The following is a 19,164-nucleotide window of genomic DNA, read 5'->3' on the forward strand; positions in this document are numbered from 1 at the left end:
TTGATGGCTTGACTCGACCCCGGACTTCCATTGCTCATTAATCATTATTATATATTTTTGTATGTGCATTGAGACTTATATTATTGAATGCAGACAACTCGTCCGGACGGACGAGCTTGTTGAAGCCTCCATTTCCACTGGTGGGTCAACTCGTTCACGGGACCTCTGTTCACACTTGTTTTTACCTCATTGATATGCACGTCATTATAGGACCACTGTCTAAAAGCTTTGCTTCCTATTTATGGCGCCTTCGAGTCTGCAGTGTCATGTTTTTGCATGGTTCTTCAAACGCTATTCCGGGAGACTTTGAAACGCTAGGTGGCAGCAGACTTAAATTTCCATAGTTTACGTAGTTCTGCTGAGCATGCGCACATTACCGAGAACAATGGATTTGACCTGGTAAGTCTACTGCCACCAAGCGTCCGGAAAGTCTCCCATTGGAGAAACACTTTGCATCTGATTTTTTGTGCCTTTACAGAAAGAGGCCATCTGAAAAAGGGTTGGGCTTGAATAATTACAAAAACAATGTGAGCAAAGATGTTGATGAAAAGCTTTTTTGACATGAAGTCTGTTTTTAATTATCAATTTAAACTTTACTTTTAATTGTATACTTGAAAAGTATCTCACATTGTAAACCCTTACTTATAGTTATTGTAAACAACCACTTCTATAACACTATGACATTATCCAACATTTAACACACGATTGGACTTATTTCTACCAATTATTATTTAAGTTGAAAAAGTGATTACTATAATTCGTATTAATAGCTTATAGGCCTACCCGAAACACCCAACATTTCATGAGTTGTACATTAATTATTAGCAAAAATTAAATGGACTATAGTTGTAGAAAATGATACTCCACTAAAAGTCATAACATAAAAATTACATTCAATGACGCCGATAGGTTTACATTATGGTTTTAAATGTGACCTGAGAACCGCTAGATGGGTGAGCCTACAAGATACCGAAACAAAATATGTTGAAACTGTTGGAAAGTAGAGATTTAAAGAAAACGAAGAACGCTAGTATGTTTTGTCACTCTTAAAAGTAAAAAACAACTTCATTTTGCTTGGTTACGGAAGTACAGTAGCTTTATAGTATTGGTTTGCTGTAACACCATGTGTGACACCATGCGTGTATCTTGCCAGGTAGAGTTTGTCTTTAAAGACAGTGGACACTATTGGTAATATTGTCAAAGACTAGCCTTTACAGTTGGTGTATCTCAACATAATATAATGCATAATATAACAAACCTGTGCGTTCGATGACCGATTGAGCTCAAATTTTCACAGGTTAGTTAATTTATGCATATGTTGAGATACATCAACTGTGAAGGCTAGTCTTTGACAATTACCAATAGTGTCCACTGCCTTTAAAGAATCTAAGGCCGGGTCCGAAACGACGACTTCGGCTACAGCTACGTCTAGATCAGCGCGTCTACCAGTGTTGAAGAATAGCAGACGCGCGCGATCTAGCCGTAGCTGAAGCCGAAGTCGCCGTTTCGGACACTGCCTCAATACCCAGAACGAAATAATCCCAGGTTGCCATTGTGTAGATTGCAGATCTAATTAAAAGTTAACAGTTATTGACGTTATTTTGAATAGTCTGTTAATTAAATCACCAATTATCTAAGATGAGGTTCGGACGGCTCATGAGCGATGACCAGTGATGTAGTTGAGGAGATCAATTCGAGTTAGAATTCCAACTATCGTCTCTTTTATAGGAGCAGCATCATATCCATCTGTGCATTGAAACAATACAGCATGAATCAACAGAGCCTCATATTATCATAGACTTAACTCAAGTCCCAATCCCGTGCCAATCTATTGTGATGCATTCCCCAATCCTGTCCCAATCTCGGGACCACAATACCAACATTTTGACGGCGGCAGGTCATGTATAGGAACCTCACGCACGAGAACGGGACTTGAATCAAGTCTACGTAGATCGGGAGCCCAATACCATTCAGCCTGTAAGCAGAAAATACTGCTTGACAATCTTCTTTGCAAAGCAAACTGGAGTGCGTTTTGGCGACCCCAACCAAAAAATGTTTCTGACGTCATAACCAAAACGGTAACCGAGCTCACAACTCGGTTATTGTTCAGTCTGTGAACAGCAGAACCAAAGACCAACAAACGAAACAGTTTTTGGTTGGCTTCGCCAAAACGCACTTCTATGTTGAGTTGGTCACTCAATCGTATTAACAGATGTTTTACCCAAATTCAACATTTTCTGCAGAAAACAAAAATATCAACACAATGTTTGAATATTTCTGTGAATATTTACAAACAGTAGTGATCTGTTTTGGATTTGCATTCACGGTTTTCCATTTGTCCAACCTGGGTTGGCAAAAACTGTGACGTTGTAAAAGAAAGATCTGTGACCTTCATCACGGTGTGGTCATCTTACTCCATTCCAACTCATTGTGCCCAAACTGAGGCTGGACGAAATAATAGTCTGGCGCCATGCGGAATTAATGTTAGCCTTCATATTGAAAACAGGAAACATGACCAAGATGACAGCGTGATAAAGGTCTATAGGAGAGCGTCTTTTTTTCTCTGACCACAAGTACTCACTGTTTGATGTTTCAATGTTTGATGATTCACTTCTTGACACCAACACGAAATGATCACCATCCAGCATTAAGGATAACTTCCCTAAAGTGGTCAAGATGCCAACCTGTAGGAAAGGATGCAAATGTAGATCATAATGGTCGACAAAGTGTAGATCTCATTTGATTGTAACATGACTGCAAATAGTAAATAATAATAGTAAAGGGCACACATAATTCATTTTAAAATGCTCAACAAGGCGCCAACAAGAAAGTCATGATAATGAAAAATCAAAAACAAAGGAACTAATCAGCATGCACAATATTGGATATTTTTGTACATTATTTTTTTAAAGGGCTGTTTTTGCAGTAAATGTTTCGCAGGAGTTGCCCATCGCAGTTCAACTGTTGCAAATTATTCCTTGCAACTTTTGTAACGTCAAAATACGTAACGCATCCTTATTTGCAGTAAGGTTGAACCGGGCTTAAAGGCAGTGGACACTATTGGTAATTGTCAAAGACTAGCCTTCACAGTTCTCAACATAAGCATAAAACAACAAACTTGTGAAAATTTGAGCGCGATCGGTCATCGAACTTGCGAGATAATAATGAAAGAAAAAACACCCTTGTCACACGAAGATGTGTGCGTTTAGATGATTGATTTCGAGACCTCAAGTCTCTAAATCTGAGGTCTCGAAATCAAATTCGTGGAAAAATAACTTCTTTCTCGAAAACTATGGCACTTCAGAGGAAGCTGTTTCTCACAATATTTTATACCATCAACCTCTCCCTATTACTCGTCACCAAGAAAGGTTTTATGCTCATAATTATTCAATAGTGTCCACTTCCTTTAAAGTGCACAGTTACATTAAGTCAACATTTGAACTGAACATGTTTTAGAAACGGCAAAACACTTTTATACATACAATTTCAATAAAACATTTCAGACAAGAAAAAGATTCTATAATGATTGATCATTTTTATAGTTTTAGGTTTACCTTCCTCAGCTGCTTGTACATGACTTCTTTAACTAATGTTTCTGGCTGGATTCGTGAGCCAAAGACGTGTGACATTATACTCCCAAGAGTCACAACGCCAATAATGATCCTATAAAGATAAACAAAATCGATTTCATTTATTGTCCCCCTAAAAGGCAATTTTAATATATATATATATTTTTCCACTGGCAATAACAAGTACAAACTAACAATTTATATCCCCCCCAAAAAAAAGAGAGAAAAAAAAAGATATGCGTGGAGTACAACAAACAGTAAAAAGACAAGCATGACATACATTATTTTGCACGGGCAGCAAGATACAAAGAGCAAAAAAATACTACAATTTAAAAATACCTTAATCAAATCAAATTTTGAGGTCTCGAAATCAAATTCAAACATAATTAGTGGATAATTACTTCCTTTCTCGAAAACTACGTTACTTCAGAGGGAGGTGTTTCTTACAATGTGTTATACTATCAACAGCTCTCCATTGCTTGTTAACGAAGTAAGTTTTTATGCTAACAATAATTTTGAGTATTACCAATAGTGTCAAGTGCCTTTAAAGTAGAGGTTATTTCTATCAGCTTAGAGATGTTAATGGGAGACTTTGAGGGGCTAGGTAGCGGCAGGTACATTTCCATTGTTTACGTAGCTCTGAGCATGCGCACATTACCGAGAAAAATGGATTTTACCTGGTATGTCTGCTGCCACCAAGCGTCCTGAAAGTCTCCCATTGCGTACAGAATTGGAAATAACAAGATATTTTCGTAATTATTTGTTAACTTACCCTGGTTCATCAGAAACCGGAAGTTGGTCGAATCCACCCTGTCGCATAGTACCAACTGCTTCCTGACAAGTCGCTGAAGAGACGATTGTCTTGGGGCTCTTGATGTTCAAGACTGATATTGGTTTATGCCACCACCTAAAAATAAGTATTTTCTAATGAGATATGATTGTTTTGGAGCCCTTTCTGTAGCTTAGGAAACCCACTACGACCTCATTGTTTAGTCCCCATATTTAACACCCTGTACCCGAACTGGTGCAGATGACTCCAGGGCTGGTCGCACGGGAGGACTACCGCGCCCTGCCCAGCCTGGAAGAGGCCCCAGAGGCCGACCTCGCAGCACCTGGGTGGGCCAACTGGAAGCAGACTTCGAGTCCCAGGCTGGGCTGCTGTGGCATTCGGCAGCAGAGCGGATTGTTTGGACGGCTCTACGTCCCCCTTGATGGATCAAGAGAATGATGATGATGATGATGATGTTGGTCGCACGAGATATGTATTTATTTCGTAAGTTCACTGATTTACTGAGGTAAGAAACCTTTCGAGTAAAATGAGTTGAAACTATAATTCAGTTTCCCAACATGAGTTTCACTAATTAGTCTAGTTTCATTTTAATTGGAACAAACATGATCACGAGGCAAAAACAAAATAATGTTAAGGGTCATACCTTTTTGAAAAAGTGGCATGGTAAAACATTTCAGTAAAAAAAAGTAACATAACAATTTAAAGAGATTTTTTATTTTATTTTTATTTTTATAATTTAGTTTTTTTTTTTTTTTTTACCCATACACCGATGTCTGTTAGCACTGTATACTCAGTACTTTCCCGAATCCTGTGAAAAAAATATCACAGGCATGTTTTATTTTAGTTATTTTTTTATTACAACCCACCATGCTTTTTCTGGTTCGGTGCTTTCTGGCTCGGCCTCCATAAAACCCTTTTCTTTCATCCAGTCATCAGATAGAAACTTCGTCCTATGGAAATAATAATTGGGTTTAAGTATTATACACATTATTGACTGGCAATGGGGTAACTAGCGTACGTCTATTCCCCCGAGGGACTTTGAGTGTCCAGAAAAGCGACCTCCAGTCCACTCTTTGAGTGTCCAGAAATTGGCCCCCCTTCTGGTCACTCACAGGCCCGAGGGGGAATAGACGTACACTAGTTACCGAATTATGCCAGTCAATATGTGTTTTATAACACAGCTCGGTCTTAAATGTGAAATAAGTACAGAAATCTGGAAAAGAAAGGAAGTTTTGTAGTTGCTTCTCACGGTTCAAGCCAAGAGTGGGCGCTGTAACCGGGCACTATTTTCAAAGACTAGTGCCCGCTCAGGAACTAGTTCCCGCAAACACGCGCGCGCGATCACTAGACTATTATTAGTTCATCTCACGTGACCGTATTCAGCCAACCAGAATTAACAAGCAAGAGGTGTGTTATAATAAAAATTAGTTTCATGAAATTAGCAAACTATTGTTGTGCCAAAGAAATAAATTGGAAGCAAACTATCAGCGTTCGAAATGTGTTGCTATCGGAGGTTTCATAATGACATCGTCATCAGACAAGAAAAATAGCCCATTTATCACTTAAATATAAATTTAAAATACTTCATGCGTGAAGCCTTTTATATTATGCGTCTGAAAGTATCCAAGTTAAGTTGTGCCTTGACCAATTGAGTCAAAATTTCCACAGATTTGTTATTTTATGCATATGTTGGGATACACCAAGTGAAAATACTGACCAGCGACTCAATTGGTCATTTAAACAAAATACTCGTTGCACAAACTTGTTTGCTTTCAGACGCATAATAAAAGGCTTCATGCATGAAGTCTTTTTTAATATTTACTGGTCTTTAACAGTATTACCAAATTTATGTGTCCAGTGGCTCTATTAACCCTAAAAACAACTTATACATGAGACCAACCCAATAACTGACTCCGCGGCAATAGTACAGTTAATTACGATCCTATAAGCTAAAGTAGTAGTCCCAGCCTATTTCTTTAACATCCGCCAAGGTAATAGTTAATAAGCAGGACAGTTCTTTTCAGAACTGAGAAGTCTCCCGAACACCTGGGATGAACAATCTACTCCGCGGTAGTAGAATTAAGCAAGACAGGTCTCTAAGAACAAACTCTACCTAGCAAGTAAATACACACATGGTGTTACCGCAAACCAAATATAAAGCAAGACAGGTCTCTAAGAACAAACTCTACCTAGCAAGTAGATACACACATGGTGTTACCGCAAACCAAATAAAAAGCAAGACAGTCCTCTAAGAACAAACTCTACCTGGCAAGTAGATACACACATGGTGTTACCGCAAACCAGATATAAAGCAAGACAGTTCTCTAAGAACAAACTCTACCTGGCAAGTAGATACACACATGGTGTTACCGCAAACCAAATATATATTGACACCTCACCATGCAAATGCCTCACATTATATCAACTTACATGTAGTTTCTGACAGAATCGGGTAAAATGACAACACATCGTTGACCCTCTTTAAGTGACTTTGCTGCTCTCAGTGCTACGGTTACCGCCGCTCCAGCACTTCCACCTACGGGAGACATTCAAACGTTTGTCACTTAAATTTAAAAACCAATATTTTTGAGGCAGCAATACAACAGTTTTTCTTTGATCTGATGTAAATGCTTCATGGATTCTCCCGTCACTTCGACAGATGAATGTTCGGCATACGTGTTCTGGGCCCAATTTCTTGGAGCTTTTAAGCACACGAATTTGCTTAGCATACAATTTACATATACCTTGATAAAAACAGGATTACCAACCAAATTTTCATTTGTTGCATATTGCTTGATTCAGCTGTTGTTTGCTTATCCTGAAAATCACGTAGAAATTTGATTGGTAATCCTGTTTTTATCAAAGAAGAAATTTCATACTAAGCAAATTGTTGTGCTTGGCAGCTGTCTGAAAGTGGGCCCTGTAAACAGGACGGTGTAGCAATCACCGCCTAAGTTAAAGTCGTCTAATTATAGAATGTTGAGCCAATTCTTAAATTGCAGATCTTGTTGCAGATAATGCAAGTGAAGTCACTATTGTAGGATGGAACGAAGGCAATAGACATTTATCGTGCTGCCTCCATCATGGTCATGTTCCTCGTATCGAGTAACAATAATGAATGCTAATAATCGTTTTTCAAATAGGAGGCAGACTATTTTGTCCGTCCAGCCTCGGTTTGCTAACATTGATACCAACGGGAGAAATTCAAGATGGCAGCACCATATTGCTTTGACGCGTCATGCTTTTGGTATTAGGGAGTTTTCGTTTTCGACGACGGGTGGTTCTGCGACGGTTTTTCAGCCAACCGTTGTCGTTCTCAGCACACCGAAGATTCATCCCAAGTACTGTCGTAGAAATTGAGGGACGACCGTCCTCAAAGCCGACGCATGCGCAGATGACGCCAAATGTCATCATTACCGTCGTAGAACCATCCCTCGTCGTAAAAGAAAACTCCATAATGTTAATACATACAACTGAGACACTGTACTCCTTAAACAGAAATTGTCATATTTGTATGACGGAGTTCAAAGACGGGTTTTGTTACAATGTCCGAAACACTTTTTTTGTAATATATAAACATATTACTATTACTCACGGTTTATTAAAACGCTGCAATACAGCGGCTAAAAGCCGAAATGTACAGCTTACAAAAAATAGTCATTAAATTTTGTACTATTACATAAAAATGAATGAAATATGAAATGTATAAACACACAGGCAACATCTTACCACATAGCAAACCTTCCTCCTTTATCAACCTCCTAGCCATCAAGAAGGATTCTGCGTCGTCACATTTGTCCCATCCGCTAGCCAAAGTTTGATCCAAGACGGTAGGAACGAAATCATAACCAATTCCTTCGATCTCGAAGCTTTTCGATTCCACGTGTGGTTTATCAATGGAATCAGGTTGCAGAAGTGACCCGTGTGGGTCAAAGGATACAATCTGCTCAGAAGTGGAAGCATTTTTTTTAATTTTAACTGTGTTAAATGGTCTTCACAATTGCCATCAAAAAAACATGAACATCTTTCGTTTGGAGCAGAAGAAAAATACCACGAGTGGGTGGGAACTCTTTGGTTTGGTGTGGGTACCCTTGGGTAGTGGGTGTGTGGGACTTTGGGGGTTTTATGGGTGTCTGATTGTGACTATTTTGTGTTAGTACCATTTATAATAATGACTGTGTCATTTTATGAAACATTTCTTTTTATTTTGTGTAGATGTTTGTGCAGGCACTTCTTGATTTTGTTCTGCTTCATTTTCCTTCCTTTCCCCCTTCTTTTTCATGTCTATGTGAAAAGGTAAACTTGTAGTTTATTGGTTATTTGATTTGCTCTGTTTAAACACCTACCTGAATATGTGGATTCAATAGTTTCATCTTGCGACCAATACCAGTCATGGTACCTCCAGTTCCTGCTCCCATTACAATCATATCAAGCTGTCCTGTAGACATCGATCATAACATTAAAGGGGATTCAGTACAGACAAATTTAGCTTCGTGTTTTCACTTTAAGGCACTGGACATTATTGGTAATTGTTCAACATTATTGTTAGCATAACAGCTTACTTGGTAACGAGCAATGGGGATCAGTTGATAGTATAAACCATTGTGAGAATTGAAACGGCTCCCGTTTTTTTTTTTTAGAAAGAGGCAATTTCTCACTCAAATATTAAAAGACTTCAGGCAAGCAAAGTGTTGATATGCAAAACCGGTTTGATGACTCATTCAAAACAAGCCCATTGGCAGTACTATGGCATAAGCATTTTGTGGGGCGGGGGAAGCCGGGGGAAAACATTAAGTAGCGATCGAAGCGTCCACACCTACTTGTAATTTTCGGTATGAAGAAGTGCCGGCCGTAGTCGCCCTGAAATCTAATGTTAGGGATGCAGGGACATGCTAGGAAGGGTGAGGTACAAACTGTGTCTCTCTAGCATGTTTTAGTTCCAGAGTTATGTTATGCAACAGACGCAGATTTATTTTCAAATCATTGAATGATGTCTAATATTCAACCACTCAAAATTAGTTTATTTTTAAAATCTCGATTGGGGCGGGGCACGGCCTCGGAGCATAGAGTAAGGTTACTCTATGCTCGGAGGAGGTAGTGCGCACCCTGCCCTCCACTGGTTATACGTCATTATTACAAACCTTCACACTGGTCCCAAATCTCCTGTGCTGTTGTATCATAATGAGCCAGCGGGTTCCCTGCATTTCTGTATTGATCCAAGACGACTGAGTTGGGAATTTCCCTGCTGAGTCTCTGAGCAACCATGATGTGTGACTCGGGTGAGTCGTACCTCGCCGATGAGGGCGTTCGGACAATCTCGGCACCGAGTGCTCGCTGTACGTACACTTTCTCATTACTCATCTTGTCTGGCATTACGATGATACAGCGGTAACCTTTGACCGCTGCGACTAAAGCTAGCCCGATACCTAATGGAATTATAACAATATATTAGTTTTAGTTTTATTAGACTTTACACTGGCATAACAATTTAAATATACAAATCGATACAAAAGAAACATAGAGGCAAAATAGCTTTAAAAAAATACCAAGCCAGTGAGTGGCGAGGAGGAACAGGTGACCAGCACCTCTACAAAGCCGTCCTGCCACAAAGAATGTCCCCTCATACCCACCCCACAGTTAAGAACCACCCATCCCACTGTTAAAAATAAAAAAAGTTAGTTAGTAAGCCACTGCTCTAGAATCGCAAAGGTCGTGGGTTCGAACCCACCCGAGTAATTATATGCTCGTAATTTGTTTAAAGAGCTTGAAGACTGAGTGCTCACAGAAAGCTCGGTTAATTGTTTGGGTTTTATGATTGGTTTTTGACCTTGAAGATTCTTATTAAAGGCAGTGGACACTATTGGTAATTTCTCTAAATAATTATTAGCATTAAACCTCACTTGGTAACAAGTAAGGGGAGCTGTTGGCAGTATAAAACAATGTGAGAAACCGCTCCCTCTGAAGTAACATAGTTTTCAAGAAAGGAGTAATTTTCCTCGAATTTGATTTCGAGACCTCAGAATTAGATTCTGGGGTCTCGAAATCAAGCATCTGAAAGCACACAACTTCGTGAGACATGGGTGTTTTTTCTTTCATATTTTTGTCTCGCAACTTCGACGACCATTGATGAGCTCAAATTTTCACAGGTTTGTTATTTAATGCATAATTTGTTGAGATACACCAAGTGAGAAGACTGGTCTTTGACAATTACCAATAGTGTCCAGTGTTTTTTAAAACTGAGGTTCAAATAGAGAAGCGGAGGTGGTGAAGTAAAGGAGTCTAGCCAGTATTAGCTGCTTGCTCCCATAAAGTAGGCCTACTGAGTATTCTCGAATTCCGAAAATCTACTGCGGTATAAAGCAATACAAGTTAACACAAAAACATGGTGGCCCTGAATACGTGAATATTAACGCAAATATTCACGGTTTTTGCTCCAATTCGCAAATATTCACGTAAATAATTACGTGAATATTAACGATTTGTGCCCCACTTGAAAATATTTACGTAAATATTCACGTGAACATTCACGATTTGTGGTAAATATTTACGTAAACATTGACGTGAATATTTGCGATTTGGGGCAAAATCCATTAATATTGACGTCAATATTCACGTAAATATGACGTTCATTGTCCTTTCAGGGCCACCATACGTAACCTACACAGCAAGTAGATACACTCACAGTAATACCGCAAACCAAATGCATATTGATACCTCACCATGCAATGCCTCTCAAATCCCATATATTGAGTTTACTTTATACATACATAAACTTCAGAGTGTTAGTTATTTTCCCTTAGGCGATCCAAACATAAAATTATTGTCCGACCTGTATTCCCAGACGTAGGTTCTATCAAAGTAGATCCTGGTTTCAAGACTCCTTTCCTCTCTGCTTCTTCAATCATACGAAGAGCTATCCGATCTTTAATGCTGCCACCGGCGTTGAAAAACTCACACTTAGCCACTGAGATATAAGAAGATCAAAATCATATTATAGATACCACATTTTGAAATGGGTTATTCTACAACTATTATCATCATCTTCATAGCCCTCCCGAGGTAGATCCCGGAGATGGCCTCCCAACTATACGAGTCGTCATATGTCTCTGTTGATTGCTACTCTCTTAATGTTAAAGAGTGAAAAAGCACTCTTTGAAGAGCCATATGAAGGACAAAACTCTTTTTCGAGTTGTCTTCCACTTTTTTAGATTGAAGTTTGAATCTTTTTGAGTGAGTTTTCACTCAGTCCTGGAGTGAAACCCCTCTAAAAGAGTGAAATAACCACCACTCCTTTTAAAGAGCCATTATGAGGGACAGCTCGAAAAGTAAAGAGTGGTGTTTTTCACTCTTTTACATTTAGAGAGTAGGTGTCCTGCTGCTGCCAGAGATGGTATGTCAGCCTCTTCACAGCGAAGGGCTTGACGTCTTCCAGCCATCGTTTTACCTGCATTGTGACCTTCTAGAGAATTTTGGGGTATCGGCCACTGCCCATTCTGTTCACATAGCCAAAATACTTGAGCTTTGTTTTCCTAATTGAAGTTGGAAGATCTTTGAAGTAGTTCACGTACAACTATTATAGGAATAAAACTATAAGCACCCCCAGTAGGTTCCAACTACCAAAATAATATAAGCCATTTGACCATCTCTGTGAGATTGGGCATAGACTTGAAACATGGAGTATAGCATTGTGCGTCAAAACATTGCTTTGGAAAATTGTTTCTGCTTTGAAAATTTGACAATTGAAAGGGAAGGTACACGTTTGGAAGTTACTCAAAACAAATATTAACTTAAAAACTGACTTGGTAACAAGCATTGGAGGGATATGATAGCATAACATATTGTGGAAAACGACTCCCTCTGAAGTAACGTAGTTTTCGAGAGAGAGGTAATTTCTCACTAAAATAATAAAAGACTTCTAGCTATAAGTCTTTTTCTTATCTGAAAGCAGACAATTTCGTCCAACAAGGGTGTTTTTTTTTCATCGTTTTCTTGCAACTTCGATGACCATTTGAGCCCAAATTTTCACAGGCTTGTTATTTTCTGTTATGATGGGATACACCAAGTGAAAAGACTGGTCTTTGACAATAATACCAAACGTGTACCTTCCCTTAAAACAGCAGCCGATTTCACAAAACGTTTGGATTAACCCTATCTCGAGTTAGGACGAGTAACCCGTCCTTATCTTAGGATGGGTTCAATGCGACCTACGTATTTGAATACGACACTGAACTCGTCATAAGTCCTAAGATTAATCCTAGGTTATAAAGAGTTTGGTGAGATCGACGGCTATTTCTTTTAGGAGGAATTAATTACTTACGTAAATCACATTTCAAACCCGCACTTTTCCTAATTTTGTTCATCTGAACAAGTGGGGTGTGACCAATCACCTTCAGAATATCAGGTAAGATCTTACGTCGCTCATCAAACGTATCTCTGTAAGAAATTAAATAGTTTTTATTTCTTTTTGTTTAGTACACATGTTTTTACCAATAACATATTTTTCCAATAATTGAATAACACCCACTTCTCAACCCTTGTGTTTTGTTTATTTTGTATCGCTTCTGATTGAACCTATAAAAAAAACATTTTTATTTCATAGCGCTGCTTAACAGTAAGCAAATTAATTTTGCGTGCTTACTGTAGCAGAAACATTTGCTCAAGCCTTAGCGTATTCCACAGGTTAGCAGAAAAATTGGGCGGTCATATTGCGTGTTTACCGTGGATTTGCATTATGACGTCATTTATTTTCGTGTGGTAAGCACCGGAAGGTTAGCATGCCTTTTCGTGTGCTTACGGTTAGCAGCGCTGTGAAATGAAAATCACACAGTAAGCACAAAATCGGCCGCTAAGCAGCGTTATGACATTGGGCCTTGAGTGTCCAATTTCATAGAGCTGCTAAGCACAAAAATGGTAGTGCGCTTGACAAGTAGAATAGCTCCCGGGGAACTATTACTTGTCATGTGCATTTACCACTTGCGTGGATACTCACGTGCGCGTTTGGTAGTTAGCAAAATTAACACCTGGCACGTGATGATGAATGGACCAATGACGACTCGACTCTCTGTCATGAATATGTATGAGGTATAGTAAAATGGATTAACAATTGTGGATCAGAAGAGATTGTGTTTGTTGTTTCAAAGATGTTGGACACTATTGGTAATTTATTGTCAAAGACCAGTTTTCTCACTTGGTGTATCTCAAATGCATAAAATACCAAACCTGTGAAAATTTGAGGTTAATTGGTCGTCGAAATTGCGAGATAATAACGAAAGGAAAAACACCTTTGTCACATGAAGTTGTGTGCTTTCAGAAGCTTGATTTCGAGAACTCAACATCTAATTCTGAGGTATCGAAATTAAATTCGTGAAAAAAATTACTTCTTTCTCGACAGGTACGTTACTTCAGAGGGAGCCGTTTCTCACAATGTTTTATTACTATCAACCTCTCCCCATTACTTGTTACCATACCAAGTAGGGTTTTGTGCTAATAAGTATTTTGAGTAATTACCAATAGTGTCCACTGCCTTTAAGGCTGGGTTTTTTGTTTCTTTTTGTTCCAAATCAAACTGTCATACGTACTGATTGGATTCGTGTCTATGCGGACTCGTCGTAGGGTCTGCTTCGGGGCTCCATGTGCATTTTGATGGCAGATTTGGAACAACCCAACCATTTTCCACTCCGCCTGCCATTACCACCGTATACTAGAGGATCCTACCTGAAAACCAAGATCTAAACAAAAACACAGTAATGATAATAATAATAATAATAATCTTAACCATATTTGTATAGCGCCATTCCATCTAGATCATGGCGCTCAGCAACAGCATAGCAGGCAATGAAAAACAAATACAATTAAAGAGTAACTGGGAACAGGTGGGTGTTTAAGTGGATTTTGAATGACGAAACAGTGTCCATTCTGATGCGAGATGGTATACTGTTTCACAGTTTCGGGCCGATGTCAGATGCAATATTGTGTCCGCCGTGCAATACTGTCCACTCCGGACACTAAGGCCGTGTCCGAATTGGCGACTTTGGCTACAGCTACGTCTAGATCAGCGCGTCTGTCAGTGTTGAAGAATAGCAGACGCGCGCGCCCTAGCCGTAGCTGTAGCCGAAGTCGCCGTTTCGGACACGGCCTAACTTGCATATGCAATCGTTTCCGGGGCTATGCAAAAACCGTCCGGTGGACATGTACATGACTGCGTGCGCGCGTAAGCGAGCGTACATGCACCATATAGAATTAAAATAACTAGATCGGCCGCGCGTACATACGCGCCAGAACCCGCGTATGTACGCGCGGCCGATCTAGTTATTCTATTCTATATCTATGCCATGCACTGAACCTACGTACGTATATGCAGCATGAATATTCACGTATTTTATTATTGCAGCGAACCGAACAGTTCCCATGTCATTCATGACATGCACGTAGCTTGTAAAAAAAATGGCGAACGTGTTCCGTCAACCAAGGGCGTTTTATTTACTGCAAAGATGGTTTTGCACGGGGGCGGACACAACTGCAGCGTCCGGGCGGACACGATTGAATGTGCAAAACTGTCCGGCGGACATTATTGCATATGCAATAATGTCCTCCGGATAGTATTGCATAGAGGACATAATTACATGCGACACCGGCAGTTGTGAAGGCTTTGTCCGTGTTCGTGTTTTTGGACCTAGTGTTCCGACAGTAATTAGTTTTTTTATGGATTTACGAGACTCGTAAAGAATTGACTGTACGAACAACCAGCATGATGGGTTAAGGAGTCCAATTTAATAACAAATAAAATAAATAAAATAACACTACTACTTTGTAGAAAAGTTTTACTTGTTTGTTAATCAGTTGGTCTGTATTGCTTATAGCACACAACCAGGTCATGTCAGACAAACTGATCAAATTATGTTCGTATTACACCAACATTTGTTCATGGCTTATGCTGGCGCAAAATAAATCACATATTAATCCCTTAAGTTGTTAACTTTTATAGTTGACATCATATTTTTGAATGTGCCTCCCCCCCTCCCCCAAAAGAAAAAAAAAACAAAAAAACAAAAACAATTTAATTAATAAGACTTACTTAGCCTTTATGAATGGTTTACTACGTGGTAGTTTTCTGTGGGGCAAAAACCGCCATGAGCCACCCCGTGCCTGTGACCCTTCACATGTACGGGGTGACTCCCCACACAAACTTAGCACAGCCATGGAACAACAGAAAGCACAATCGATTGAGTCACAATCGAATTTATGCCGAATGTATCCGATCGCCAGCGGCCCATTTCCCGGATCTGTGCATCCAAAAAACCTAGAGACGTTGCCTGAATGCTGCTCCAATCCGAATGCTGTGGCCGGTGAAATCCGAGTCAAGACCAATAAATTTGACAGTTGAGAAAAAGGCCTCTGAAGTCTTTAAAGACACTGGACACTATTGGTAAGTTTTTATGCTAATAATTATTTTGAGTAATATAGGATCCTTAAAACATTAGAGTATATTATGTTTCTGAACAATAAAATAATGTTTTGAGTAGGCCTAATGTTTTTTTACGATTTATTTGTAAAAAAAAAAAAAAAAAAAAATCGAACATCGAACACACGTACGTGCAGCACATTCAAGTCCTAGTCGTGAGTTTGTACGTTTCGAAAAAAAAAAATTTTCTTGCATTTTTTTCACGGCAATGTCAACCATTTTGATCTTGAGTAGTCATTGATCACGTCCTTACTCGAGGACCAACACTCAATGAGGTAAGGTCGGGAGGGAAATGTGTGTGCTTTCAGGTTCAGATGCCTGAAAAAGGCTTCATCAGGCCTGGATTGAGTGAAAAATTACCTCTTTCTCAAAACTATTTACGTTATCTGGAGTCGTTGATAGTAGGCCTAGGCCAGCTATACAACATTGTCAAAAAGGGTTCTCTCTGAGGTAACGCAGTTTTTGCGAAAGAGGCAATTTCTCACTCAAATAATAAGACACATTATTATGAATCTGAAAGCACACAAAATTGTGCAACAAAATTGTTTTTCTTTCAACAATCAACATCATTTACTTGCAATTGCGATGACCAACCGAGTCAAAGTGTTCACAAATTTGTTATTGTATGCACAATAATGGGATACTCCAAGCGAGAATGGGCTTTGGAAATTACCCAAGGTGTCCACTACCTGTAACGACACTATGGACACTGTTGGTAATTGTCAAAGCCCAGTCTTCTCATAAAATAACAAACCTGTGAACATTTGAGCTCAATCGGTCGTCGAAGTTGCGAGATATGCATGTGAGAAAAAAAACCTTGTCCCACAAAGTTGTGTGCTTTCAGATGCTTGATTTCGAGACCTCAAATTCTAAATCTGAGGTCTTGAAATCAAATTCGTGGAAAATTACTTCTTTCTCGAAAACTACTTTACTTCAGAGGGAGCCGTTTCTCACAATGTTTTGTACTATCAACCTCTCCCCATTACTCGTCACCAAGTAAGGTTTTTATGCTAATAATTATTTTGTAATTACCAATAGTGTCCACTGCCTAAGAACAGATTAGCGGTAATCAAAGGATTTTAAACCAGACATACCTGACAAAGTGTAGTCTTGTAAAGGAGTTGTGATGTCGTCTGGTGGTCACTACTATGCTCTGTTCATTTGCCGTTTAGTAGTCAGTTATGTAAGAAGGCGAACCATAAAAAAAACCTCCGAAGTCATCAGGTAAACTTTTATACGCCCCAAATAAAAAATGCAGCTGACGACTATTTATTGCTATTGTCTGACCCAGTATACCTTTAGTGTACCCTTTGATAATAAAACTGACCTGGTGAGATAAAACATCTACAAAGGTCACTTTTGCTGAGATTTGGAAATAAACACCGATTTTAATTTTATAATTTGGTGCACGGTTATACGATGTAGGCGTAAATCTACTTTGCTGTTTTTGTTGCTGTTTGGGAACTGGATCTTGCTATTTAATTCTCATATAATTTAGATCGACAACGGAATTTGGGGACTGCTTAAGTTCTGAAAAGATTTGAAATTGAAATTTTTAGAGTGTATAGGTCTATATAATTTGGTGCACAGTTACAACATGTATTATATAATTATAAGATAATTATCTTGCTTTGTTCTGTGTATATTTGGTGTTTGGGGGGCCTTGCTTTTTAATTTTACTGCGTAGATTACGGTATTTAGGGGACCACGCTGTTGTAAAAATGGGCTTTTACTGGACACTATGGGTAATTACTCATAACAATTGTGAGAATTAAAACTGACTTGGTAACGAGCAATGGAAAGCATTGATAGGCCGTGTCCGAAACGGCGACTTCGGCTACAGCTACGGCTAGATCGCGCGCGTCTGCCTATTCTTCAACATTGGTAGACGCACTGATCTAGACGTAGCTGTAGCCGAAGTCGCCGTTTCGGACACGGCCATAGTATAAGACACAGTGTGAAACAGCTCTCTCTGAATTAGCTATTTTGTGAAAGGGGCAATTTTTCTCTCAAAGAATAAAATGCATCATGATTTACTATGCATTTGAAAGCACACAGAGTTATACAACAAGGTTTTTTTCTTCCAGTATTCTCTTGCAACGTCGATGACCAATTGAGCCCAGATTTTTACAGATGTTTTACTTCATGCATCATTATGTTGGGATGCACCAAGTGAGATTGTGACAACACAATTCTAGTGCCTTTGATACAATTGACATAATCTATTTATTATGTCGTGAGATAATTTGAAGCCTGACCTCCAAAGTGCTTGAACTTTGATTTATTAAAACGCCCTGCACAGTAATCGAGTACATGTATGAGATTAAAAAATAGTTAATGAATAAAATGAATAATTTAAATTGGTTGTTGTTAGAGTGACGCATAGGGCAGCCAACATTTCAGGGTAACGCAATTTTGTTTGTAAATTACGGCAAGTTTACTTAGCGCTTTGGCCGGTAGTGTCGCGAAAAATTTCTCAGTGAATCAAAGGCCACAAATTTACCCCCTTTTTAACCATTCGATTTAAAGCCATATTTTGAACACTAAGCACTTACACGGTAAACAGTATTGTTCAAAGGCCCACACTTGGTGTATCACAACTTATATATAAAATAACAAACCTGTGGAAGTTTAGGCTCAATCGGTCATCGGGAGTCGGGAGAAAATAACGGGAAAACGCACCGTTGTTTCCGCAGGTTTCGCCGTGTCATGACATGTGTTTTAAATAAATCCGTAATTCTCGATATCGAGAATTAATAATTGTTTTAATGTTTCTCAAAAAGTAAAGCATTTCATGGAATAATGTTTCAAGAGAAGTCTTTCACCATTACCTTCTGTAAACCCTGTAAGTTATTTATAAATCTGTGAACTTTTTTTTTATGTTCTGAAAGTGTATAATGGCTTTAATAGACGTAAAATTTTGCATCGAGAGTAACGAATATTAATTTTACTTTTTGACCCTGACACTGATGTGTTAGTACTGTATACTCAGTACTTTCCTGAGTTTTGTGATAACACATCACAGCGATATACTAGGGTTGAATTCGAACCCATGACCTTTGCACTTCTAGAGAGTGTCTTACCATTATACCACCGAAATTTCCCGATGTTCAGCAGTTTTATCACATTTTATTTTGGGCCAAATATTTGACTAGCGACGTTCGTTTTGCTATAATATGGCAACACGAATTACTGGAGAAGAGATATCTGCATCAGACAAACCCTTTGGTAAAAAAAAAAAATCCAGATTCGTATAGAATGGGTGCGTTCGTTTATCTTCCCTGAGTCGACCCCGGTGTGTGGCGGTTTTTTTCCAGGACGAACGTGGGTAATTATCTGCACAC

At 39.0% G+C, this 19,164-nt stretch overlaps 1 protein-coding gene across 1 annotated transcript; it reads right to left on the minus strand.

The window, feature by feature from the left end:
- Positions 1-1,523: 1,523 nt before the first annotated feature.
- Positions 1,524-12,724, minus strand: LOC117301504 (cystathionine beta-synthase-like protein). The gene is made up of 11 exons (XM_033785528.1): positions 12,677-12,724; positions 11,189-11,323; positions 9,501-9,785; positions 8,706-8,797; positions 8,089-8,302; positions 6,790-6,895; positions 5,226-5,309; positions 4,342-4,476; positions 3,555-3,663; positions 2,582-2,684; positions 1,524-1,746 (listed from the first exon to the last, which is right to left on the minus strand). The coding sequence occupies exons 1-11, from the start codon at positions 12,717-12,719 to the stop codon at positions 1,655-1,657; spliced, it is 1,398 nt and encodes a 465-aa protein (XP_033641419.1). The 5' UTR covers positions 12,720-12,724; the 3' UTR covers positions 1,524-1,654.
- Between the last annotated feature and the right edge of the window lie 6,440 nt (positions 12,725-19,164).

Source organism: Asterias rubens, chromosome 17, assembly GCF_902459465.1.
Source record: "Asterias rubens chromosome 17, eAstRub1.3, whole genome shotgun sequence".
NCBI lineage: Eukaryota > Metazoa > Echinodermata > Asteroidea > Forcipulatida > Asteriidae > Asterias > Asterias rubens.